Source organism: Scyliorhinus torazame, chromosome 1 (genome assembly GCF_047496885.1).
Source record: "Scyliorhinus torazame isolate Kashiwa2021f chromosome 1, sScyTor2.1, whole genome shotgun sequence".
In the NCBI taxonomy this organism is placed as follows: Eukaryota; Metazoa; Chordata; class Chondrichthyes; order Carcharhiniformes; family Scyliorhinidae; genus Scyliorhinus; species Scyliorhinus torazame.
In genome coordinates this window covers 370,574,029-370,601,296 of record NC_092707.1, presented here as the reverse complement: position 1 = coordinate 370,601,296, position 27,268 = coordinate 370,574,029, and the positions used below count along the sequence as shown (strand labels likewise).

At 50.1% G+C, this 27,268-nt stretch overlaps 1 protein-coding gene across 1 annotated transcript in view; it reads left to right on the top strand.

The window, feature by feature from the left end:
- LOC140426522 (WD repeat-containing protein 64-like) overlaps nt 1-27,268 on the top strand; it is a 227,758-nt gene that overhangs the window by 153,848 nt on the left and 46,642 nt on the right. The window contains exon 19 of the mRNA XM_072511402.1: nt 9,263-9,314. Within this exon, the coding sequence (XP_072367503.1) occupies nt 9,263-9,314 (52 nt within the window). The remainder of the gene's footprint in view (nt 1-9,262; nt 9,315-27,268) is intronic.

Here is a 27,268-nt window from a genome sequence, read left to right as displayed (position 1 = left end):
GCTCAGAATATAAAAACAGATAGTAAAAGTTTCTACAAATATATAAAACAAAAAAGAGTGGCTAAGGTAAATATTGGTCCTTTAGAGGATGAGAAGGGAGATTTAATAATGGGAGATGAGAAAATGGCTGAGGAACTGAACAGGTTTTTTGGGTCGGTCTTCACAGTGGAAGACACAAATAACATGCCAGTGACTGATGGAAATGAGGCTATGACAGGTGAGGATCTTGAGAGGATTGTTATCACCAAGGAGGTAGTGATGGGCAAGCTAATGGGGCTAAAGGTAGACAAGTCTCCTGGCCCTGATGGAATGCATCCCAGAGTGCTAAAAGAGATGGCTAGGGAAATTGCAAATGCACTCGTGATAATTTACCAAAATTCACGAGACTCTGGGGTGGTCCCGGCGGATTGGAAATTAGCAAACGTGACACCACTGTTTAAAAAAGGAGGTAGGCAGAAAACAGGTAATTATAGGCCAGTGAGTTTAACTTCGGTAGTAGGGAAGATGCTGGAATCTATCATCAAGGAAGAAATAGCGAGCCATCTGGATGGAAATTGTCCCATTGGGCAGACGCAGCATGGGTTCATAAAGGGCAGGTCGTGCCTAACTAATTTCGTGGAATTTTTTGAGGACATTACCAGTGCGGTAGATAACAGGGAGCCAATGGATGTGGTGTATCTGGATTTCCAGAAAGCCTTTGACAAGGTGCCACACAAAAGGTTGCGGCATAAGATAAAGATGCATGGCATTAAGGGGAAAGTAGTAGCATGGATAGAGGATTGCATATTTAATAGAAAGCAAAGAGTGGGGATTAATGGGTGTTTCTCTAGTTGGCAATCAGTAGCTAGTGGTGTCCCTCAGGGATCAGTGTTGGGCCCACAACTGTTCACAATTTACATAGATGATTTGGAGTTGGGGACCAAGGGCAATGTGTCCAAGTTTGCAGACAACACTAAGATAAGTGGTAAAGCAAAAAGTGCAGAGAATACTGGAAGTCTGCAGAGGGATTTGGATAGGCTAAGTGAATGGGCTAGGGTCTGGCAGGTGGAATACAATGTTGACAAATGTGAGGTTATCCATTTTGGTGGGAATAACAGCAAAAGGGATCATTATTTAAATGATAAAATATTAAAACATGCTGCTGTGCAAAGAGACCTGGTTGTGCTAGTGCATGAGTCGCAAAAGGTTGGTTTACAGGTGCAACAGGTGATTAAGAAGGCAAATGGAATTTTGTCCTTCATTGCTAGACGGATGGAGTTTAAGACTAGGGAGGTTATGCTGCAATTGTATGAGGTGTTAGTGAGGCCACACCTGGAGTATTGTGTTCAGTTTTGGTCTCCTTACTTGAGAAAGGATGTACTGGAGGGAGTGCAGAGGAGATTCACTAGGTTAATCCCAGAACTGAAGGGGTGGGATTACGAGGAGAGGCTGAGTAGACTGGGACTGTACTCGTTGGAATTTAGAAGGATGAGGGGGGATCTTATAGAAACATATAAAATTATGAAGGGAATAGATGCGGGCAGGTTGTTTCCACTGGCGGGTGAAAGCAGAACTAGGGGGCATAGCCTCAAAATAAGGGGAAGTAGATTTAGGACTGGGTTTAGGAGGAACTTCTTCACCCAAAGGGTTGTGAATCTATGGAATTCCTTGCCCAGTGAAGCAGTAGAGGCTCCTTCATTAAATGTTTTTAAGATAAAGATAGATAGTTTTTTGAAGGATAAAGGGATTAAGGGTTATGGTGTTCGGGCCGGAAAGTGAAGCTGAGTCCACAAAAGATCAGCCATGATCTCATTGAATGGTGGAGCAGGCTCGAGGGGCCAGGTGGCCTACTCCTGCTTCATGTTCTTATGTCCTGCCGCTTCTCTGTAACCCTTCAACCCATTACTGATTAAAAATCTGGCTCCCTCCTCCTTAAATTTACTCACTGTCTCAGTATCCACTGTACTCTGGGTAGCAAACTCCACAGATTCATGATCCTTGGGAGAAGTAGTTTGTCCTCATCTCAGTTTTATCCCTCAACAGGTTGCCCCTTGCTGATCTTATCCACATGGGGTCAACTTTTCAATGTGGGTAGAGGAGACACACCTCCACATTTACACCATCTCCCTCAACCCCTCCATTACCTCTGCAGAGTTTTCCCCACATCCAGTTGTGCTTACACCATAACGTGCTCCAATGTATTAGGGAGACCAAAATCCTCTGCTTAGCCCCATCATGATCACTGGGCTTCCACCTTATCTCTGACCAATTTGATGCTGAAACCAGCACTAATGCTTTGCCACTGCTATACTCCTGCCAAAAAGAGACAATAAGAAACAGACTTAAAAACTTCTATAACACTAAGATAATTATCAGATTTGTGAACAATGATACAGTTCTGGCACACTGAACAGCAATCTCCTGACTGCACTTCCTGGGCACGATTCTCCGCTCCCGCGACTATGTGCCCACGCCGTCGTGAACGCCGTCGAGTTTGACGACGGCGCGAAACAGCCCCGATTGCGATCGATTCAGGGCCCGAAAATGGGCTAGGAGCGGGGCCGCGAGGAACCCGGGGGGCGTGGTGCGAAAGCAGCATCGTAAGCGCGTGACGCCCGAATGACATCGCGCTGCGCCATAAATGGCGCGATCCGCGCACGGAAGGACCCAGGAGAAGGAGGAGGGATGGGTGAGCCCCAACGAGCCACACCGAGGTTCCGGGACACGGACCTGGACACCCTCCTCGATGAGGTTGAAAGCCGAAGCGCCACCCTCTGCCCAAGACGTGGGCATCGCCAGCCGTCCATCACGGTGAGGCGCGGTTGGCGTGACGTTGGCACCGCTGTGAGTGCTGTGGGGCACCCCCCCTCGGTCCGGGGAGCAGTGTCGGAAGAAGCTGCAGGACCTCACTCGGGCTGCCAGGGTAAGTGCCATGAAGGTGCCCCCGGGTCACAACCAACCCCCCCCCCACCCCGTGCACGAGGGGGGGGGGGGGAAGTGGGGTGGGTGGGTGGGCGGGGATCAGGGTGCACAACGTTTTACTCGACCCACATGAGCACGGGGACCCCACCCTGGATAGATGCCATGGCGTGGCTCCAACTGTCTCCCCACCCAGCATTAATATAGCCTATAACTGCATGCCCTGATGATACCCGCCGAATTGTAATGCTTTATCCAACCCCCCCCCCCCCGCCCCCCCCCACCCCAGGACAAGACAGCTCGCAATCAACGTGAGCGTATGAGAACTGGAGGGGTTCTCCTGTGCTGCACCCCCTAAATGTTCACGAGCAGAGGGCCCTGGACCTCGCTGGGGGATCCGCCACCCGGGAGGTCGCGACATGCCAGGGCGGAGGCGCAGAAGCAAGTGAGACAACCCTGCATGTCCTAACCCCCCCCCCAACCCGTCATCGCCATCCTCACACTCTGGCCAGTGCACCCTCCACCCCCCCCCCCCCCTCACACTCATGCCACTGCACCCTCGATCCCCTCCCCCTCACAGTCATGCCACTGCACCCCCGATCCCCTCCCCCCTCACACACTGCCCCCAACACCAACCATACACCTGGCCCAGTGTGTCTAACGAACCCCGTATCGTTGTGTTCCCCAGGTCCAGCCGCTGAACGTCCAGGGTCGTCTCGGCCAAGACAAAACCGACCATCTCCAACTCAAGTGCACCCAGGGACGCACGCCAGAGGGTGGCAGTCGGTCGGACAGGACGGCCATCCTCTCAGTCTGGGACGCTGGACGAGGACGCACATACGACGGACAGAGACAATACTGAGGGGCACAGGACAGACAGTGATGACGATGCACTGAGAACGGCCACACAGACCACGGATTCACCTGGAGGGCAACATGACATGGGCCGCATGCACCTTGCGCCGGGCCATGAGGGGGACCAGTACACACCAGACTTCCTAACGGACGATGACCTCGAGCTAGCGGCACTGCTGTCTCCCACACCATCCACCATCGCAGAGACACTCACCTCGGTTGGGTAGATAAGTGATGAGGCTCCCGGGTCACGGTCTGGTGCGCACCACACAGCCGAGCAGGTACAGCAGGTGGAGTTTGGAGCAGCCGAGGGGTTGGACGGTCGGAGGGCAGCCCAGGCCCAGCAAACAGCTGCCGCCCAGGCGGTTCCTGGGTTTCTGGATGCACTTGACCCACCCGGACAACCGATGCATGTGGACAGCGAGGGACTGAATAGCGGGATGAGGGCCATCTTCCAGGACCTGCACACGCAGTTGGAGGAGTCCATCTGGGGATCATGATAGGCAGGATGGAGCCACTCAGTTCAATAGCTCACACAAGTTGCCCAAATACTGAATGTTTATTTAATGGTCTTCAGATACTCTGCAAAACAGAAAGAAAATAAATACCCAGCTCTTCTTTGCACCTAGCTTTACGTGCAGTTGAATCCCATTTAAACTTGGAGAGCAAATCCATTTCCCAGGGAAAACTCAATACAGTACAAAGAACAAAGAAATGTACAGCACAGGAACAGGCCCTTCGGCCCTCCAAGCCCGTGCCGACCATGCTGCCCGACTAAACTACAATCTTCTACACTTCCTGGGTCCGTATCCCTCTATTTCCATCCTATTCATGTATTTGTCAAGATGCCCCTTAAATGTCACTATCGTCCCTGCTTCCACCACCTCCTCCGGTAGCGGGTTCCAGGCACCCACTACCCTCTGTGTAAAAAACTTGCCTCGTGCATCTACTCTAAACCTTGCCCCTCTCACCTTAAATCTATGCCCCCTAGTAATTGACCCCTCTACCCCGGGGAAAAGCCTCTGACTATTCACTCTCTCTATGCCCCTCATAATTTTGTATGCCTCTATCAGGTCGCCCCTCAACCTCCTTCGTTCCAGTGAGAACAAACCGAGTTTATTCAACCGCTCCTCATAGCTAATGCCCTCCATACCAGGCAACATTCTGGTAAATCTCTTCTGCACCCTCTCTAAAGACTCCACATCCTTCTGGTAGTGTGGCGACCAGAATTGAACACTATACTCCAAGTGTGGCCTAACAAAGGTTCTATACAGCTGCAACATGACTTGCCAATTCTTATACTCAATGCCCCGGCCAATGAAGGCAAGCATGTCGTATGCCTTCTTGACTACCTTCTCCACCTGTGTTGCCCCTTTCAGTGACCTGTGGACCTGTACTCCTAGATCTCTCTGACTTTCAACACTCCCGAGGGTTCCACCACCCACCGCACACTCCCCACCCGCACCAGACCCCCCAAAATGCACCACCCCACACCCGCCCGGACCAAACTCCATCCGCCATCTCTCTGCCCAAGCCCCCAAACAATCCAAACCCCGCAGCATCCTCCGACAGTCCCCACCGCCATCCGCAACTCCACCAACCCCCACGCCGTCCGCAAACCCACCAACCAGACCAGCCACATTCTCCTCCAAATCATCCACACACACCACAAACAGCAAAGGTCCCAGCACCGATCCCCGCAGAACACCACCGGCCACAGCCCCCCAACCAGAAAAGCACCCTTCCACCGCCACTCTCCGCCCCCTACGACCCAGCCAGCTCTGCATCCACCCCGCCAGCCCACCCCGATCCCGTTTGACTCCACCCCCGCACCAGCCTACCACGAGGGACCCCGCCAAAGGCCCCACCGAAGTCCATACAGACAACATCCACTGCCCTACCTGCATCAATCATCTTTGTGACCTCCTTGAAAAACTCTATCAAGTTAGTGAGACACGACCTCCCCTTCACAAAACCATGCTGCCTCTCACTAATACGTCCATTTGCTTCCTGTCTCGAAGGATTCTCTCCAGTAATTTCCCTACCACTGAAGTAAGGCTCACCGGCCTGTAGTTCCCTGGATTATCCTTGCTACCCTTCTTAAACAGAGGAACAACATTGGCTGTTCTCCAGTCCTCCGGGACATCACCTGAAGACAGTGAGGATCCAAAGATTTCTGTCAAGGCCTCAGCAATTTCCTCTCCAGCCTCCTTCAGTATTCTGGGGTTGATCCCATCAGGCCCTGGGGACTTATCCACCTTAATATTTTTTAAGACACCCAACACCTCGTCTTTTTGGATCTCAATGTGACCCAGGCTATCTACACACCCTTCTCCAGACTCAACATCTACCAATTCCTTCTCTTTGGTGAATACTGATGCAAAGTATTCATTTAGTACCTCGCCCATTTCCTCTGGCTCCACACATGGATTCCCTTGCCTATCCTTCAGTGGGCCAACCCTTTCCCTGGCTACCCTCTTGCTTTTTATGTACGTGTAAAAAGCCTTGGGATTTTCCTTAACCCTATTTGCCAATGACTTTTCGTGACCGCTTCTAGCCCTCCTGACTCCTATCTTAAGTTCCTTCCTACTTTCCTTATATTCCACACAGGCTTCGTCTGTTCCCAGCCTTTTAGCCCTGACAAATGCCTCCTTTTTCTTTTTGACAAGGCCTACAATATCTCTCGTTATCCAAGGTTCCCGAAAATTGCTGTATTTATCCTTCTTCTTCACAGGAACATGCCGGTCCTGAATTCCTTTCAACTGACATTTGAAAGCCTCCCACATGTCAGATGTTGATTTGCCCTCAAACATCCGCCCCCAATCTATGTTCTTCAGTTCCCGCCTAATATTGTTATAATTAGCCTTCCCCCAATTTAGCACATTCATCCTAGGACCACTCTTATCCTTGTCCACCAGCACTTTAAAACTTACTAAATTGTGGTCACTGTTCCTGAAATGCTCCCCTACTGAAACTTCTACCACCTGGCCGGGCTCATTCCCCAATACGAGGTCCAGTACCGCCCCTTCCCTAGTTGGACTGTCTACATATTGTTTTAAGAAGCCTCCTGGATGCTCCTTACAAACTCCGCCCCGTCTAAGCCCCTGCCACTAAGTGAGTCCCAGTCAATATGGGGGAGCACAGTAAGAAGTTTTACAACACCAGGTTAAAGTCCAACAGGTTTGTTTCGATGTCACTAGCTGTCGGAGCATAACAACAACAGTCAAGGGCGAGATTCTCCGACCCCCCGCCGGGTCGGAGAATCGCTGGGGGCTGGTGTGAATCCCGCCCCCGCCAGTTGTCGAATTCTCCGACACCGGAGATTCGGCGGGGGCGGGAATCGCGCCGCGCTGGCTGGCGGTCCCCCCCCCCCCCCTGCGATTCTCCGGCCCGGATGGGCCGAAGTCCCGCTGCGAGAATGCCTGTCCCGCCGGCGTGGATCAAACCACCTCTCTTACCGGCGGGACAAGGCGGCGCGGGCGGGCTCCGGGGTCCTGGGGGGTTCGCGGGGCGATCTGGCCCCGGGGAGTGCCCCCACGGTGGCCTGGCCCGCGATCGGGGCCCACCGATCCGCGGGCGGGCCTGAGCCATTGGGGCACTCTTTTCCTTCCGCCTTCGCCACGGTCTCCACCAGGGTGGAGGCGGAAGAGACTCCCTCCACAGCGCATGCACGGGGATGCCGTGAGCGGCCGCTACCGCTCCCGCGCATGCGCCGCCCGGCAATGTCATTTCCGCGCCAGCTGGCGGGGCACCAAAGGCCTTTTCCGCCAGCTGGCGGGGCGGAAAACAGTCCGGCTCGGGCCTAACCCCTCAAGGTGAGGGCTCGGCCGGTCAAGGGGCGGAGGATTCCGCACCTTTGGGGTGGCGCGATGCCGGACTGATTTGCGCCGTTTTTGGCGCCGGTTGGCGGACATCGCGCCGATACCGGAGAATTTCGCCCCAGATCACTAGTATAAATTTTCATACAAGCCAAAGTTCAATCCAAGTCAGCGTTTCACAGAGTCCAAAGTCAGCAACAAAGACACGCTATGCCCGCAGCAAACTCTTCACTTCCCAGGTCACCTTCCTTGCATTCACTAAGCTGGCTTCCCCTATGATGCACGATGAATTGCACAAAGACTAAAGTTGGGTACGACTGTGGCTTTATTACAGTCAGATGCGAAGCCTCCTCCTGCAGCTGGCGAAATGGCAGGGCACTGGAGGTCATGCACATTTATACAGTTCTCCCTGGTCGGAGCCAGCCGGCAGGAGCTACCGGCGAACCTGTAGTGCAGGTCCTACCTTACATCTCCTATTACAGTGGATCACCACACCCTAACAGGGCTCAGTGCTATGCTTATTTAATTTAGAGTGATAAGGCTACACAGCTGACCCTCATTGCACTGATTCATGACAGGGCTTTTCTTCAGTCTGTCGTGTGACTTCCAGGTTGACTTCCTATGGCCATTTTAGTAGCTATGATTCTTCCACAGATTAGGAATGAACTGATCATATTTATTAATCATCAGCTATCTGACCTTACTCATGAATGAACCTTGAGGTCTCATGGCGCCGAGGTCCCAGGTTCGATCCCGGCTCTGGGTCACTGTCCGTGTGGAGTTTGCACATTCTCCCCGTGTTTGCGTGGGTTTCACCCCCACAACCCAAAGATGTGCAAGGTAGGTGGATTGAACACGCTACATTGTCCCTTAATTGGAAAAAATGAATTGGGTACTCTAAATTTATTTTAAATTTTTTTTTAAATGAATGAACCTTGATTAAACTCCATTTATAATGAAATGAATGAAATGAAATGAAATGAAAATCGCTTATTGTCACGAGTAGGCTTCAAATGAAGTTACTGTGAAAAGCCCCTAGTCGCCACATTCCGGCGCCTGTCGGGGAGGCTGTTTCGGGAAATGAACCGTGCTGCTGGCCTGCCTTGGTCTGCTTTCAAAGCCAGCGATTTAGCCCTGTGCTAAACAGCCCCAGTAATTCATTTTTTTTAAATTTAAAAATAAATTTAGAGTTTCCAATTCATTTTTTCCAATTAAGGGACAATGTAGCGTGTTCAATCCACCTACCTTGCACATCTTTGGGTTGTGGGGGCGAAACCCACGCAAACATGGGGAGAATGTGCAAACTCCACACGGACCGTGACCCAGAGCCGGGATTGAACCTGGGACCTCGGCGCCGTGAGACCTCAAGGTTCACCTGAATCACAAATATCTTGGGTTCATCAATGAAATATACTCATATTTTCAAATATCAATAAACTACACCAATTATCCAAGTCAACTTATTATGAACTTGAGTACTTAAAATGGATTATATTATGCTTTTCAAAAAGTGGAATTATTTTAGTAATTTGACAAAGGTTTTTCTGGTAAACCTTAGTAAGTACAAATTAAATATTGCCCAAGGTCAATATTCAAATCAGTTTTTTTATTTAACTTGGGTACCAAAATGAATTGTAAAAGCTTTTAATTGGTAAACATTCAACATTCTAACTTTATTTTACTTCCTGCAGTTCACTGATAGCTATAGCCCTTCTGAATACCCTTCTGAATACAGTCAGTCAGGTAAGGATTATTGGAGTAAAACAGAAAATGCTGGATTATCTCAGCATGTCTGGCAGCATCTGTGGAGAGAAACAGAGTTTAACATTTCGGATCCAAATGAGCCTTCTACAGATTATTGGAGGGTCAGTTCATTTGTTATTGCATTAAATTTGTTTAATAATTCAGTATACATAGTTTGATCCAAGTCACTGAAGAACATCAATTGAAATCAAACATTTATTTAAACCTAATCAGTGGATGTAGTGTACACAGTGGATGTAGTGTACACAGTGGATGTAGTGTACATGGATTTTAGTAAGGCATTTGATAAAGTTCCCCATGGTAGGCTTATGCAGAAAGTAAGGAGGCATGGGATAGTGGGAAATTTGGCCAGTTGGATAACAAACTGGCTAACCGATAGAAGTCAGAGAGTGGTGGTGGATGGCAAATATTCAGCCTGGATCCCAGTTACCAGTGGCGTACCGCAGGGATCAGTTCTGGGTCCTCTGCTGTTTGTGATTTTCATTAATGACTTGGATGAGGGAGTTGAAGGGTGGGTCAGTAAATTTGCAGACGATACAAAGATTGGTGGAGTTGTGGATAGTAAGGAGGGCTGTTGTCGGCTGCAAAGAGACATAGATAGGATGCAGAGCTGGGCTGAGAAGTGGCAGATGGAGTTTAACCCTGAAAAGTGTGAGGTTGTCCATTTTGGAAGGACAAATATGAATGCGGAATACAGGGTTAACGGTAGAGTTCTTGGCAATGTGGAGGAGCAGAGAGATCTTGGGGTCTATGTTCATACATCTTTGAAAGTTGCCACTCAAATGGATAGAGCTGTGAAGAAGGCCTATGGTGTGCTCACGTTCATTAACAGAGGGATTGAATTTAAGAGCCGTGAGGTGATGATGCAGCTGTACAAAACTTTGGTAAGGCCACATTTGGAGTACTGTGTACAGTTCTGGTCGCCTCATTTTAGGAAGGATGTGGAAGCTCTGGAAAAGGTGCAAAGAAGATTTACCAGGATGTTGCCTGGAATGGAGAGTAGGTCTTACGAGGAAAGGTTGAGGGTGCTAGGCCTTTTCTCATTAGAGCGGAGAAGGATGAGGGGCGACTTGATAGAGGTTTATAAGATGATCAGGGTAATAGATAGAGTAGACAGTCAGAGACTTTTTCCCCGGGTGGAACACACCATTACAAGGGACATAAATTTAAGGTGAAAGGTGGAAGATATAGGAGGGATATCAGAGGTAGGTTCTTTACCCAGAGAGTAGTGGGGGCATGGAATGCACTGCCTGTGGAAGTAGTTGAGTCGGAAACATTAGGGACCTTCAAGCAGCTATTGGATAGGTACATGGATTACGGTAAAATGATAGTGTAGATTTATTTGTTCTTAAGGGCAGCACGGTAGCATTGTGGATAGCACAATTGCTTCACAGCTCCATGGTCCCAGGTTCGATTCCGGCTTGGGTCATTGTCTGTGCGGAGTCTGCACGTCCTCCCCGTGTCTGCGTGGGTTTCCTCCGGGTGCTCCGGTTTCCTCCCACGGTCCAAAGATGTGCGGGTTAGGTGAATTGGCCAATGATAAATTGCCCTTAATGTCCAAATTGCCCTTGGTGTTGGGTGGAGGTGTTGAGTTTGGGTAGGGTGCTCTTTCCAAGAGCCGGTGCAGACTGAAAGGGCCGAATGGCCTCCTTCTGCACTGTAAATTCAATGATAATCTATGATTAATCTAGGACAAAGGTTCGGCACAACATCGTGGGCCGAAGGGCCTGTTCTGTGCTGTATTTTCTATGTTCTATGTTCTAATTAAACAAACAACCTATTACATAAAAACTGTGAAGACTTACAGCACAGAAACAGACCAATTGACTCATCTGGTTTGTGTTGGCAACATGCTCCAATGTACTATTCTTCTATTCCTTTAATTCCAGCTTTGCCTTAATTGCATCTATACTATTTACCTCAACTATTCTTGTGGTAACACATTTCACATTCTAACCACTCTCTAGTTAGGGAGGTTTCAACTGAATTTTAATTGGATTTTAGTTGGATTTATTCTATCAATGACTCCCCAAGTATTGGACTCCTCCACAAGTGGAAATACCATCTCCAATTCTATCCAATCAAACTCCTTAACAATTTTAAAGACAACTAGCACAGGGCTAAATCGCTGGCTTTGAAAGCAGACCAAGGCAGGCCAGCAGCACGGTTCGATTCCCGTAACAGCCTCACCGAACAGGCGCTGGAATGTGGCGACTAGGGGCTTTTCACAGTAACTTAATTTGAAGCCTACTTGTGACAATAAGCATTTTTCATTTCATTTTCATGCCTCAGTCTTCTCTTTTCTAGAGAAAAGAGGCCTACTCTGTCTATCTTTCCTGGTGAACGTAAACACTCGTTTCTTGTACATCCATTTTGTAGATTTCCAGTACATCCTTTTTTATAATATGGAGGCCAATTGTAAATTGAGGATTAAATTCAATTAATCTCTGTGTAGCTCGTGGTGCTGACCCTGACCTCAGGAGAGATGTGGTGTGAACATGATCCGTAGCCTTCCTGACCTGCAAACAGGTCACACAAAAATAGTGCAGCATTGGGAAGGCACTGCAAATTTAAAATTATTGCAAGGGGTTTTAAGTTATTGTCATTCCTGACCCCATCACCAGACAAAAGCCTGGCCCCAGAAACTTCCAAAGAACTATCCAAGGTTTGCACTGGAGTGCTGCTTTGGCCTGTGGTAAAATTGGAGTTTGGTGACTGAGGGAGTTCGGTGAGTAGGTGATCCTTTCGTTTTCTGTCTTTTGTTAGAAAGGCAAGCGGTGGCCTTGGTAAGTAGGACCTCGATGCTGTGGAGGCCGAGGCCTTGAACATTTTCAAGGCTGAGATTGACAGGCTTTTATCTGCTGGGAGGGGAGACTGCCGGACCTGTGGGGGACACCCTGTACGGCAGCAGCGAGCTGAGTTTGAAAACGAAATACAGGTGCGACATCACAGGACAGTCCATTGGTTGGTGAGAAGCTGCTGTTAGGGATTGTGTTTAACTAGCTTTAACTAGAGAAATGTAGCATTTATAAAGAAGTAGCTCCTTGAATTTCAGTAAGGAACACGAGCAATGGGGAAGTAAAATTGAATCAAGTGAAGGTGAAATAAGGTAATAAAGTAAACAAAAGATAAAGGTGGAGAGTGGAGCAGATGGATAAAGGAGCAAGAGCAGGACTTCGATCGGATCCAGGAGGATAGGGGAGCGACAGAATGAGTGAGAGTGGAGCCCGGGATGGTAAAGCAGTGTAAGAAACAGCGAGACTGAGAGCAGAGTGCTAGTTTGGTCCCCTTAAGTGACGCCAGGATTAAAAAGTGGCGCAGGGCAATTGGAAGCATCTGCTTGTGTGAGTACGGGCAGGTAAGTATTTACTACCTTTATCGCTTATACTTTTTTTCAGGTCTTATTTTACGGTTCATTACGCATATTTAAATGAGTCATTAGACTTATTCAAGACCACTATTCTATAGTAACGAGGACCAGGGAAGAAGGGTCCCACATTAATTGATATTATTTGACATTCAGTATCTTTGAAATTAAAGAGATAAGTCCAAAGATATGCAGGTTGAGTAGATTGGGTATGCTACAATTGCGTCCAAAGATGTGCAAATTAGGTGGGGTTATGGGATTACGGGAATAGAGTGGAGGAATGGGCTGAGGTAGGGTGATCTTTTAGAGGGTTGGTGCACTGTAGGAATTAGTCATGAAGAAGAGCTCAATGCCATTGTTTGCCCTTGCTGATCTATGTGGGAAGCTGGGAACAATTCCACTGCTCAGGGCCTGCAAAATGCAGGACGTGTCTCCAGCTGAAGCTCCAAGAAGCCTGGGTTTTGGAGCTGGTGTGGTGGCTAGGAATACTGTGGAGCATCCGCAAGGTGGAGAGTATCATGAATAGTACGTATAGTGGGGTTGTCACAAAGCAGTCTCAGAGTCCACAGGCAAGAAGAGAATGGGTGACCACCAGGCAGAGCAAGAGGACCAGGCAGGCAGTGCAGGAACCTGCTGTGGCTAACCCCTTGCAAAATAGATATACCACATTGGATACTGTTGAGGGGAATGGCCTCTCAGGGGAAAGCAGCAACAGCCAAATTTGTTGCATCATGGTTGGCTCTGCTGCAAGGGAGGAGAAAAAAATATGGGAATGCAATAATTATAGGGAATTCAATTGTAAGGGGAATAGATAAGCATTTCTGTGGCCACACACAAGATTCCTAATGGTACGTTCCCTCCCTGAGGATGTCTCAGAGTGGTTAAAGGGCATTCTGGAGGGGGAGAGTGAACAGACAGAGTTGTCCACATCGGTACCAACAACACAGGTAAAATAAGGGATGGGGTCCTAAAAGCAGACTATAGGGAGTTAGGAAGCAACTTGAGAATTCGGACTTCAAAAGATAGTGATCTCAGAATTACTCCAGTGCCACGTGTGAGTCAGAGTAGAAATTGCAGAATATATCAGATGAATACGTGGCTGAAGAGGTGGTGTGAGGGGAAGGGTTTCAGATTTCTGGGACATTGGGACTGATTTCTGGGACATTGGGCTTGGTTCTGGGGAGATGGGAGCAGTACAATTGAGAAAGGTTAACCCTGGGCAGGAGTGGGACTGATGTCCGAAGGGGGAATATGTGCAAGAGTGGTTGGAGGCAGATTAAAATAAAACAACAGTGGGGTGGGAACCTATGCAAGCAGTCAGAGGAGGGGGAATCAAGGACAAGAAAAAAAACTGTAAGGAGAATAAGAAAAGTGATAGGCAGAGAAATAAAGGCCAGAATCAGAACAATCAAAATAGGGGAAATGGGACAATAATGTTTTTTTAAAAACTTACGGCTTTGTGCCTTAATGCGTGGAGCATTCGCAATAAAGTGGGTGAATTAATCACACAAATAGATGTAAACTGGTTAGAAAGAGTCAGAATTATGAAGACATGGGGCACAATCTGTATCACGCCCTCGCTGATCCAAATCAGCATATTTAAATGAGTCATTAGACTTATTTAAATAACTGGACACTGCTTTCACCCGCCGCACAGGAGTCAATGGCCGTGCCTGCGAGACCTCAACCAGGCTCCGTTTAGCACTGGTTTCCGCAAACGTGGACCAGGCGTCATGGCACCTCAGGGGGGTCTCGCAGGCCATTAAAGACCCTTAGGTGTCTGGGGACAGGGCAGGGTGGTTCCCTGGCACTGGGCACCCCAGTAGTGCTGCCCTGGCACTGTCAGGGTACGTAGGTGGCCCTGCCAGGGGAACTGCCAGGTTGGCAGTGTTAAGGTGCCCTGGTGCTAGTTTGGGGGGCGGGCAGCCTTGCCCATTAGAGGACGGCTCGGGGGGGGGGGGGGGGGGGGGCGGGGGGAGGAGAGGAGGGGGGCCAAGAGGAGGGTCCAGAAAGTGGGGGTGGGGCCTGAAATGGGGTGTGTAGAGATCAGGGCTGCCGTTCAAAATGGCACCCCAATTTGCGAGGAGCCAGTCAGTGCAGGAAATCTACTGAAGTGTGGTCTTGCTGGCAGAATTTCCCCAAGGCCCAAAAAGCTGGCAAACTGCCGGTGAATAGCGGGGTGAGTCTCGGTGCTGATGCCACCAAGAGGCAGCCCACCAAATGCACCCAAAAGTGGACTTTGATTTATGTCTGCTGAATTGTGCCCATGGTTTCAGGGTGACCAGGGATGGGAACTGAATATCCAAGGGTATTTAGGAAGGACAGACAAAAAGTAAAAGGTGGTGGAGTTGCATTGCTGGTTAAAGAGGAAGTTAATGCAATAATTAGGAAAGGTATTAGCTCCACTTTTGTGAAATTTGTATGGGTAGAGCTGAGAAGCACTAAGGAGCAAACACTGTGAGTGGGGTTGCATATAGATCCCCAAACTGCAGTGGTTGATGTTGGGAATACCATTAACCAGGAAATTAGTGATGCATGCAATAAAGGAACATCTATAATTATGGGTGACATTATTCTGCATCTGGATTGGACAAATCAAATTAGTAACAATACCATAGGTGAGGAACATACAAGATGGTTTTCTGGACCAATACTTTGAGGAACCAACTAGACAGCCCTGTTGGGAGTTTTCTATAGGCCTCCAAATAGTTCTAGGGATGTAGAGGAAAGGATGCCATTAGACATGACTTGGGGGGGATAGGATGGAGAAGTAGGCTGCAAGTGTTGGGCACACTGGATAAGTGGAGCTTGTTCAAGGAACAGCTACTGCGTGTTCTTGATAAGTACGTACCGGTCAGGCAGGGAGGAAGGCGTCGAGCAAGAGAACCGTGGTTTACCAAAGAAGTGGAATCTCTTGTTAAGAGGAAGAAGGAGGTCTATGTGAAGATGAGGTGTGAAGTTTCAGTTGGGGCGATTGATAGTTACAAGGTAGCGAGGAAGGATCTAAAGAGAGAGCTAAGACGAGCAAGGAGGGGACATGAGAAGTATTTGGCAGGTAGGATCAAGGAAAACCCAAAAGCTTTCTATAGGTATGTCAGGAATAAAAGAATGACTAGGGTAAGAGTAGGGCCAGTCAAGGACAGGGATGGGAAGTTGTGTGTGGAGTCTGAAGAGATAGGCGAGATACTAAATGAATATTTTTCGTCAGTACTCACTCAGGAAAAAGATAATGTTGTGGAGGAGAATACTGAGATTCAGGCTACTAGACTAGAAGGGCTTGAGATTCATAAGGAGGAGGTGTTAGCAATTTTGGAAAGTGTGAAAATAGATATGTCCCCTGGGCTGGATGGGATTTATCCTAGGATTCTCTGGGAAGCTAGGGAGGAGATTGCTGAGCCTTTGGCTTCCTCCTGCCCTTATTTTATGTTTCTTTGCTTTGAGTTTAAAAACTCTTCACTGTTTTGATTCTCCAGAAATGAGCCTCAACACCACTTTGTTTGCTTTTTTAATAGTCTTACTAACTTTGTGCTTTTTGTATTTCGATGTTTCTAAATTCCTTTGCTCCTCTTCCGATTTGTACTCTTATTTTTCTAACGGGACATACTTCCATCCCAAATGTAACACCTCGCATTCATGTCAAAACAAATTTTTAAATACCATGGGCGGAATTCAAGACAGTGGATCGGTACCCACGATCAGCGGGCCGGCCTCTCTGAAGGAGGACCTCCTTTCCTCCGCCGCACCGCATGGTCCATCCAACATCTTCTTGCGGGGCGGCCTCGGGGTGCACGGCGGCAAACACGCATGCGCGGGTGACGTCATTTACGCAGCGCAGGCCACGTCATTTACGCGCCGCCGCTTTTACGCAGTGCCAAGGCCCGGCGCGCGTAAATGACACAACGCCGCTCCTAGCCCCCAGGGGGCGGGAGAATAGGGGGCTGGGAGCAGGCTCTGACACCGGAGTGAAACACTCCGGTTTTCACTCCGGCGTCGGCACTTAGACTCCCGATAGGAGAACTGCGCCCCATGTTTGATTCTGGCAGTTTATTCACGTCCTTTTTAATTTTTCCAGTTTTCCCACAGTAATATTAATCTGTATTGTCACAAATAGGCTTACACTGCAATGAAGTTACTGTGAAAATCCCCTAGTCGTCACACTCCGGCGTCTGTTCGAGAATTCAGAATGTCCAATTCACCTAACAGCACGTCTTCTGGGACTTGTGAGAGGAACCGGAGCACCTGGAGGAAGCCCATCCAGACACTGGGAGAACGTGCAGACTCCACAGACAGTGACCCAAGCTGGGAATCGAGCCCGGGACCCTGGAGCTGTGTACCATAGAATCATAGAATTTACAGTGCCGAAGGAGGCCATTTGGCCCATCAAGTCTGCACCAGCCCTTGGAAAGAGCACCCTACCCAAGGCCACACCTCCACCCTATCCCCATAACCTAGTAACCGCACTTAACCTTTTTGGACACTAAGGGCAATTTAGCATGGCCATTCCGCCTAACCCGCACATCTATGGACTGTGGGAGGAAACCGGAGCACCCGAAGGAAAACCACGCACACACTGGCAGAACGTGCAGATTCCGCACAGACAGTGACCCAAGCCGGGAATCGAAACTGGGACCCTGGAGCTGTGAAGCAACTGTGCTAACCACTATGCTACCGTGCTGCCCGTATTTACTATTATTAAGCACCCTGCTGATGATTGATTGATTTGATTTATTGCCACATGTACTGAGGTTCAGTGAAAAGTATTATTCTGTGTACAGTACAGACAGATCGTTCCATACATGGAAAAACATAGGACATACATAAATGCACAATGAAATACATAGGCATCGGGTGAGCATACAGAGTGTAGTACTACTCAGTAGAGAAGATGTGTGAAGAGAGCAGTTCAGTCCATAAGAGAGTCATGCAGGAGTCTGATAACATCGGCAAAGATTTTTTTTTGAACTTGTTAGTGCATGTTTGCAGACTTTTGTATCTCATTGCCGAAGGAAGAAGTTGGAACATAGAACATAGAACATAGAAAATACAGCACAGAACAGGCCCTTCGGCCCACGATGTTGTGCCGAACCTTTGTCCTAGATTAATCATAGATTATCATTGAATTTACAGTGCAGAAGGAGGCCATTCGGCCCTTTGAGTCTGCACCGGCTCTTGGAAAGAGCACCCTACCCAAACTCAACACCTTCACCCAACACCAAGGGCAATTTGGACATTAAGGGCAATTTATCATTGGCCAATTCACCTAACCTGCACATCTTTGGATTGTGGGAGGAAACCGGAGCACCCGGAGGAAACCCACGCAGACACGGGGAGGACGTGCAGACTCCAGGAAGAGTGAATAACCCGGATGAGAGGAGTATTTGATTATGCTGCTCACTTTTCCATTTGTGAAATGCGAGGGTATCCCAAAACCCAGAAGGGTAACTTGCAACCCCAGTTCTTAGTTCTGTATATTTTCAATTGGTATACTGTGACAAAAGATATGCAAACCAGGGAGGAATAGTCCAGTCATTGTGTGATCAATTAATAAAGCCTTATCTTTCCACTTTGAAGTGACCTCTTCTATACCCCATTCCTCCCCTCTAATCACATAGATAAACACTGACTTTTCTCAGTGATATACTAATTCGCATCTCAAAATTCGGTCAGAAAATTAAATTTTTTAATCTTGATTTTCTCCACTTTTACACCATAACCCCAATTTGTTGTCATCCCTAATTTTTGAAGTTCCGCTTCTGTGTTCCAAGTCCTTATAAAGTATGTAACTTGTGAATATCATTGGCCCTATTGAACATCATTTCCCATCTTTTACCAGTCTAAGTTGCTTTCCCTAATCTGCACTGTCAGGAAAACAAACCTAGTTTTAAGGGATTTATCTTTATATTGCTAAACTTTAGAAATAAAGTATAGCTTTAAGTGTGTTTAGTTTGACTTTACTGTGCCTGGAAGAGTAAAACCTGTTGTTAGATTCATGCTGGACAGAGGTGTTTGTATGTGTGGATGTTTGTTTCAATTCCAACTGTGATTCTATTCTGCATAGAGAGGGTTATGGTGTGTAGAATAAATAATGGTAGCCGTGTTTGCTCAGCAACTGGAGGCCCTTGTAAGGAACCCATTGGGCACCACCAGCAAAATTCTGAACGAACACTGGGTCACCGGGCGCAAACTGCCGAATTGGCTGATGCCGAGAAAATCCCTGTCCCTGCCGTTCTTGTGTGCGGCGTACTTTTGCGCCAATGTCCGGGAAAACCATACTAAGGCGGGTGCAAAGTCTCCAGCCCATTAGGAGTTCTACGGGAGCTACCCCAGTCACTGCATGGGTGGTAAACAAAAAGCGAGCCAGTCTCGTGTCCATTGATCCGGAAGACTGCTTCTTTAGGCCTCTTTTGAATGTCTGCACTGCGCGCTCTGCCAACCCATTTGAACCCGGGTGGTAAGTGGCAGTGCGGATATGGCGGATGCCGTTCATCTTCGTGAACCTCGCAAACTCCTCACTCGTGAATGGAGTGCCGTTATCCGTGACCAGCACCTCGGGGAGGCCATGCGTACTAAACGATAAACGCATCTTTTCAATTGTTGCGCAGGACGTTGTCCCCTGCATCTTATGCACCTCTAGCCATTTAGACTGGGCGTCAATTAGTAGAAGGAACATGGATCCTTGAAAAGGGCCTGCAAAATCTGCATGCAAGCGTGCCCAAGGCTGCCCTGGCCATTCCCAGTGATGTAGGGGCGCGGCCGGCGGAAGCTTCTGATGCTCCTGGCAAATGGAGCAGTTTTGGGCCACTTTCTCAATGTCGGTGTCGAGGCCTGGCCACCAGACATAACTCCGGGCCAACATTTTCATTTTGGTCACACCTGGATGCCCATTGTGCAAGTCTGTTAGTATCAGCTCCTGGCCTTTTTCCGGGACAATCACACGCGTCCCCCACAAGAGGATGACGTCTTCCACGCTGAATTCTGACAGCTTGGAGGAAAATGCCCACAACTCGCCTGGGAGCTGTCTGTGCTGCCCACCATACAGGACTATGTGCCGAACCTTTGACAGGACTGGCTCCGTCTGGGTCCACTCACGGATCTGTGATGCCGTGACAGGCAAGGTGTCCATAAAATTTAGGGTTGCAACCACCTCACCGGTCGTGGGGGTCGACATGGGGCCGGTCGATAAAGGCAATCGGCTCAGTGCGTCGGCATTTGGTATCTGCGTACCTGGTTTGTGCTCCAGAGAATACTCGTATGCAGCAAGCAACAAAACCCAGCGCTGGATCCGTGCAGAAGCAATGGGCGGTATTGGCTTATCCTCTCTGAAACGTCCCAGCAGAGGCTTATGATCAGTCACGATAGTGAAGTGGCGGCCATACATGTACTGGTGGAAGCGTTTCACTGCAAAAACCACTGCCAGGCCCTCCTTCTCGATCTGCGCGTACTTTTTCTCCGCTGCAGTCAATGTGCGGGAGGCGAAAGCTATCGGTCGCTCGGCCCCGTTCTCCATCTTGTGGGACAGGACGGCCCCAATATCATACGGGGATGCATCACATGTGACGAGCAAAGGCTTTCCAGGATCATAGTGGGTTAGTAACCCAGACGACGACAATTGTTGCTTTACCCGCCGGAAAGCGGTTTCTTGCGGCTGACCCCAAACCCAGGTGTGATTTTCCTTTAGCAGAAGGTGCAAAGGGGCCAGCGTAGTTGCCAGATTGGGGAGGAACTTCCCATAATAGTTTACGAGACCGAGAAAAGAACGAAGATGCGAAGTGTCAGTCGGGGCGGGGGCATGTTGAATTGCATGCACCTTCTCTGCGACGGGGTGCAAACCTTCGCGGTCCACCCGATAACCTAGGTAGACTACCTCCTTTGCCTGCAATACGCAATTTGTGCGACGTAAACGGACTCCAGCCTGCGAAAGGCGTCTAAGGACAGCCTCCAGATTTTCCAAATGTTCCTGCTCCGACATCCCTGTAATCAAAACGTCATCTAAGTAGACAGCCACACGTGGTAAACCTCTCAAAATGCCCTCCATAACACGTTGAAAAATTGCGCAGGCAGAGGATACTCCAAAGGGCAACCATGTATATTCATACAGGCCCCGGTGTGTATTAATCGTTACATATGGTCGGGAGGCAGGGTCCAGCTCCAACTGCAGGTAGGTGCGACTCATATCTAATTTTATGAACGAGAGTCCACCTGCAAGTTTCGCGTAGAGATCCTCGTTGCGAGGCATTGGATATCGGTTGAGTCGGGAAACCGTATTCACTGTAAGTTTATAGTCGCCACACAAGCGAACTGTGGCATCTGGCTTCATTACAGGTACAATTGGTGCTGCCCAGTCAGCAAAACGGACGGGCCTGATAATACCCAAACTCTCCAAACGAGTGAGCTCCCCTTCTACCTTCTCGAGCAAGGCGTAAGGCACAGGGCGCGCCCGGAAATAGCGCGGCATGGCTCCTGGTTCGACTTGGATACGGGCTACGGCCCCTTTTATTTTCCCCAAATCAGGCTGGAATACATCTGGGTATCGTCCTAGCACCTCAGTTAACCCTTCAGAAACTGTTTGGAGGATGTGCTGCCATTGCAACCGCAAATGGCGCAACCAGTCCCAACCCAACAGGCTGGGCCCATGGCCGCGCACCACGATAAGTGGGAAACGCCCCTCCTGGCGTCCATAAACAACAGGGGTCATTGTAGTTCCTGCAATGTCCAGTGGTTCCCCCGTGTAGGTGGCCAACCTGGCCTGTGAGTCGGTTAATGTAATGGTCTGTATACCCTGCTTGATGCGGTCGAATGTCCTCTGGGCGATCACGGAGACCGCTGCGCCAGTATCCAACTACATCTCAAGCGGGTGGCCATTGACCCGTACTGTCACCTTAATGGAGGCCACACGGGGAGCTGCCACACAATGCAGCTGCAGGCAGTCGTCCTCCGTCTCCACGTCCTCAGTAGTAGTCGCCGCAGGTTCATCCACATGGAAGATACGGCCCCTGGGCTGGTCCCAGTTACGGCCCCTGGGCTGGTCCCAGTTTCGGTCAGAACGACGGCACCTCTGGCGCCCCCAGGACCGCCGTCCGCGACGGGGTCGGCGCCTACAAGTCTGACACGGACATGGCTCCTCATCCATTGGTTCTGGAGAAGGCTCCCTTCGGGGAGGAATGTCCGACGGCCACTGGCGTCGGTCCGGACGTTGCCTCGCCCAAGGTACCGCAGGAGTGCGGGGGGACGTTTTCGGATGGAAGGGGTTGCGCCCCAAGGCGTTAACTTCCATTCCCTGTAGCTCCTGCACTCCTCGTTCTGTGCTCTCTCGGGACAATACTATTTGAATGGCCTGTTGAAAAGTCAATGTTGGCTCAGCTAACAACTTTCTCTGGGTGGCCGCATTGTTAATACCGCAAACCAAACGGTCGCGTAACATTTCTGACAAGGTCTCACCATAGTCACAGTACTCTGCAATCCTGCGTAGCCTGGATAGAAAATTGGCAAGGGATTCTCCAGGGGTCCTCTCAGCGGTATTAAACCGGTAACGCTGGACTATCGTGGGCGGGGTTGGGTTAAAATGTTGCCCCACTATGTTGCCCCAACGTTTTGGTGTCCGGCGCAGCTGGGTATGTAAGGCTCCTAATCACCCCAAACGTATGCGTGCCGCAAACGGTGAGCAATATGACCACCTGGCGCTCGTTTTCGGTGATATTGTTTGCCCGGAAATAGTAACGCATCCGTTGTGTGTACTGGTTCCAGCTTTCCAGCGCAGCATCAAAAATATCCAAACGTCCGTACAGAGGCATGGTATAATAGAAAACAACTTCCAACCTGTATCCAACAAAAATCCAGGGAGGTGGCTTCAGCAGTGTAGACAGCTATTCCCTTTAACCTTCGTCGCCAGTTTTGTGAGGGCCACGAAGAATCCAGCACGAGTTTTAAGGATACAAAGTAATAACATTTATTTACAATAACATATATATATAACAGTAGTAGTAACTTCTCTTGCTGCTTACTCCTTCCTGCTGGTTCCTGAACTGGCCAGCATTATTTATACTAGGAGTTTACTAATGGTTTCTCCGCCCCCCTCATTGGGGAAGCTCATACTCCCACAGGATTGTGGGATTGTCATTAGTCCCCAGCCAATGGTAAGTAGGCAGGTTATAACAGCGAGATAGAAGTCGGATCCCGCATCGGCAGCCTTGCAGAGGAGCCGTTTCACTATGTGGACGCCCTTCTCCATTTTGCCATTGGATTGGGGGTACAGGGGACTGGATGTCACGTGCACAAAGTTGTACCTCCTGGCAAAGTTGGACCATTCCTGGCTTGCGCGGGTAGTTTGAAAAATAGTCCACAATCAAAACATAGTCCCCGCCCAGCGCGTGGAACAGGTCGATGCCGACCTTGGACCAAGGGGACGTGACCAACTCATGGAGCTGTAGGGTCTCACATGGTTGGTCTGGCTGGAACCGCTAACAGGTGGGGTAGTTGAGCACTGTGTTGGCGATGTCATCATTGATGCCAGGCCAGTACACTGCCTCTCGGGTCCGTCGGCGGCACTTCTCCACGCCAAGATGGCCCTCGTGTAGCTGTTCCAAGATGAGCTGGCGCATGCTGTGCGGGATAACAATGCGGTCCAGCTTCAGGAGGACACCATCGACTACCGTCAGATCGTCTCTGATGTAGAACTGCGGGCATTGGCCCTTGAGCCACCCGTCTGTTAGGTGACGCATGACACACTGTAGCAGGGGGTCAGCCGCAGTCTCGCGGTGAATTTGGATGAGGCGTTCATCCGTGGCCGGTAGATTGGAGACCACAAAGGCCACATGGGCATCAACCTGGCAGATGAATCCCGCTGGGTCACACGGGGTGTTGACTGCCCTGGACAGAGCATCGGCTATGATCAGGTCTTTGCCCGGGACGTATACGAGCTGAAAGTCGTATCGCCGGAGTTTGAGCCGAATGCGCTGGAGGCTAGGCGTCATGTCGTTCAAGTCTTTTTGTATTATATTGACCAGCGGGCGATGGTCGGTCTCGACGGTGAATTGGGGAAGGCCGTTCACATAATCATGAAATTTGACGACACCGGTCAACAGGCCCAGGCGCTCCTTTTCTATCTGCGCGTAGCGCTGTTCCATGGGGGTCATGGTGCGTGACGCATATGCAACGGGGGCCCATGATGAGGCCTCATCGCGTTGCAGGAGCACTGCCCCAATGTCAGATTGGCTGGCATCGGTCAAAATTTTTGTCTCTTTCGTTGGATCAAAAAAGGCCAATACCGGGGCCGTGTTAAGTTTGGTTTTAAGTTCTGTCCATTCGCTCTCGTGGGCAGGAAGCCATTGGAAGTCTCTCGTCTTCCTGACCACGTTCCTGAGAGCTGTGGTATGAGAGGCGAGGTTAGGGATGAACGTCCCTTGGAAGTTGACCATGCCCAGAAATCGGAGGACCGCCTTCTTGTCCTCTAGCTTTTTCATGGCTGTGATGGCAGCCACCTTGTCCGCATCCGGCCGCACACCCAACTGGGAGATGTGGTCCCCTAGGAACTTGAGTTCTGTCTGGCCGAAGGAGCATTTGGCTCTGTTGATGCGTAGGCCCTGCTCCCGTATGCGTTTGAACACGCGCTGGAGGTGACTGATATGCTCCTGCGGGGTGGTGGACCAAATGATTATGTCGTCAACATAGACGCAAACACCTTCAATGCCTTCCATCATTTGTTCCATGATCCTGTGGAACACTTCTGAATCCGATATGATCCCAAACGACATCCTGTTGTAACAATATCTGCCAAAAGGGGTGTTAAAGGTACACAGTTTCCTGCTGGATCTGTCTAGTTGAATTTGCCAGAATCATTTTGAGGCATCAAGTTTGGTGAAGAGCTTGGCCTGAGCCATCTTGCATGTGATCTCTTCACGCTTTGGGATTGGGTAATGCTCCCTCATTATGTTGCGATTCAGATCCTTTGGATCAATGCAGATTCTGAGCTCGCTGGAAGGCTTCTTTACGCACCCCATGGAACTAACCCAGTCGGTTGGTTCCGTAACTCTGGAGATCACTCCTTGGTCTTGGAGGTCCTGCAGCTGCTGCTTGAGGCGGTCCTTGAGGGGTGCTGGGACTGTGCGAGGTGCATGCACCACAAGCGTGGCGTTCTGTTTGAGTATGATCTTGTAAGTATATGGGAGCGTGCCCATGCCTTCGAAGAAGTCGGGGTGCTGGTCGATGATGGCGTTGAGTTGCGCCCTGAAGTCAGCATCCTGGAAAGCAGACGTGTCATCAGGAGAGAGAGAGTGAACTCTTTGAACGAGGTTTAGCAATTTGCACGCCTGTGCGCCTAGCAGAGAGTCCTTCGAGGAGCCCACGATCTCAAAAGGAAGGATGGCTTTTCGTGACTTGTGCGTCACTTCGAGTTGGCATGAGCCGGTAGCAGGAATGATATTGCCATTGTAGTCCAATAGCTGGCAGGCCGATGGGAGAATGGTTGGTTTGACACGAAGGCTTTGGAAAGCAGACCACGCCATGAGATTGGCGGAAGCACCAGTGTCCAGGCGGAGTCGTATTTGGGACCGGTTGACCGTCAGGGTGGTACACCACTCATCGTCTGGATCGATGCTGTATACCGCCAGCGGCTGGTGTCCTTGCTTCGGGGACAGCCTGTTTTACATTACGACACCGACTCGAAAAGGCGCCTTCGGGTCCTCGGTGTCACTGCTGTGAGGGAGGTCGGACTCGGTGACCGTGGGTTGAATTGCCCGAACATTCCTGCGAGGCTGGCTGAAAGCAGCATAGTGGCCAAGTCTTCCGCATCGTAGGCATTGTCGAGATTTTGCGGGGCATTGCCGCTTTAAATGGGTGGAGCCACACTTGCCGCACGTCGTGACGTCAGCACATTCGCTGCACCACCGCGCATGCGCGGTGCGGTCCTGTGTGGTGCGCGCCTGCGCATTACGTTCCTCCATGTCCCCATCCCCTCGTTTGGTGCATACAAGCGCGGGAGTCCACGAAAAGCACACAAAATGGCCTGAGGCCTTGGAGGTGTTCAATCACTTGGACCCGTTCCGCCTCGTGGGGACCTTGCCGCGCCATTTCAGCCGCTTGTAAATGGAAGTACCGACTGGTGGCATTTTCATGTAGGACACAGGTCTCTAAGGCGGTCGCTAGGGTGAGTTGCTTTACTTTGAGGAGCTGCTGACGTAGGGGGTCCGACTAAACACCGAAAACGATCTGGTCGCATATCATGGAGCTGGAGGTGGGCCCGTCGCTGCAAGATTGCGCAAGGATGCGGAAGTGCATTAAAAAGGATTGGAAAGGTTCGTCCTTACCCTGCAAACGCTGCTGGATCACGTAGTGTTTGAAACTTTCATTCACCTCTACGCTGCAGTGTCAGATTTGAGGAGAACCATCTTGAACTTCGTCGTCTTCGTCATCTGCAAAGGTGAGAGAGTTGAAAATGTGAATGGCATGGTCCCCAGCCGTGGAGAGGAGAAGAGCAACCTTTCTGGTGTCCGAGGCGCCCTCCCTGTCCATGGCTTCGAGGAAGAGCTGGAAGCGCTGTTTGAAAATCTTCCAGTTGGCACCGAGGTTGCCGGCGATGCGGAGCGGCAGGCTGATGTTGTCCATCTTGCAGAATGACGGAATGCTGGCGGAAGGCAGATCACTTGCAGGTAGGTCTAAGAAGTGCTAGTATGCAACCACACCTGGTATCATGATGTGTTGGGTGTTCTGGATCTCATACAGGTCACCAACACTTGAAGTAGTGCAACACTATTTTATTAAAAGGTTAAGTATTTAAACATATTTGCACTGTGGGTAAATACGATACCAGCTTTAACTAAAGACCTTTGCCTTCTCCGAACCAGTTGATGCACTCAGCACATGGTGAATGTCTGCAGGCTGTGAGCTCTGTGCTCCTAGCTAGCTGCTACTCGAATGAGCGGGAACTCTGATGCCCCCTGTCTTTATAATGCGTGTGCTCTCACTGGTGATTGGCTGCAGTTTGTGTATGTTGATTGGTCCCACTGTGTCCATCAGTGTGTGGCTGCACCATGATATACTGGTGTATATTATGACAGTGGCTTGTGTGTACAGACGCCTGGCCATGGCGGGCAGTTTGTATATTGGCATGTGGTGCAGGCTGGGGTACGCACGGACTGCTGGCGGGTGGGGTTCAAGGAAGGGGGGTGTTGTCAGATGTGCCAGGTGGTGGTGACTCACCTTGGCTGGCCTGGGGGGGTAGCCGGTCCTCAACCAGCACTGCCTACTGGTCAGCCCTGTGTGGCCGCATGGTGCGGAGGCAGAGTGTTGGGTTGGGGTGTGTGGGACGGAAGTGGTGCCAGGAGCACTGAGCTGGTGGCTCGCCTGGGCCGTCTTGAGGAGGTTGTGCAGCTTCCTTCTGCACTGCTGTTTGGTCCTCGCAGTGAGGCACACGGTGCTCACGGTCTCTGCCACCTCTGCCCAGGCCCAGGAGGGCGGCAGCCTCCTCCCCCCCCCCCCCCAGGGAGCAGGGTGTTCTGCCTGTACTCCACGGCATCCAGCAATATCTCGAGCTCTGTGTCCGCGAACCTCAGGGCCACACTCCGGGGTGCCA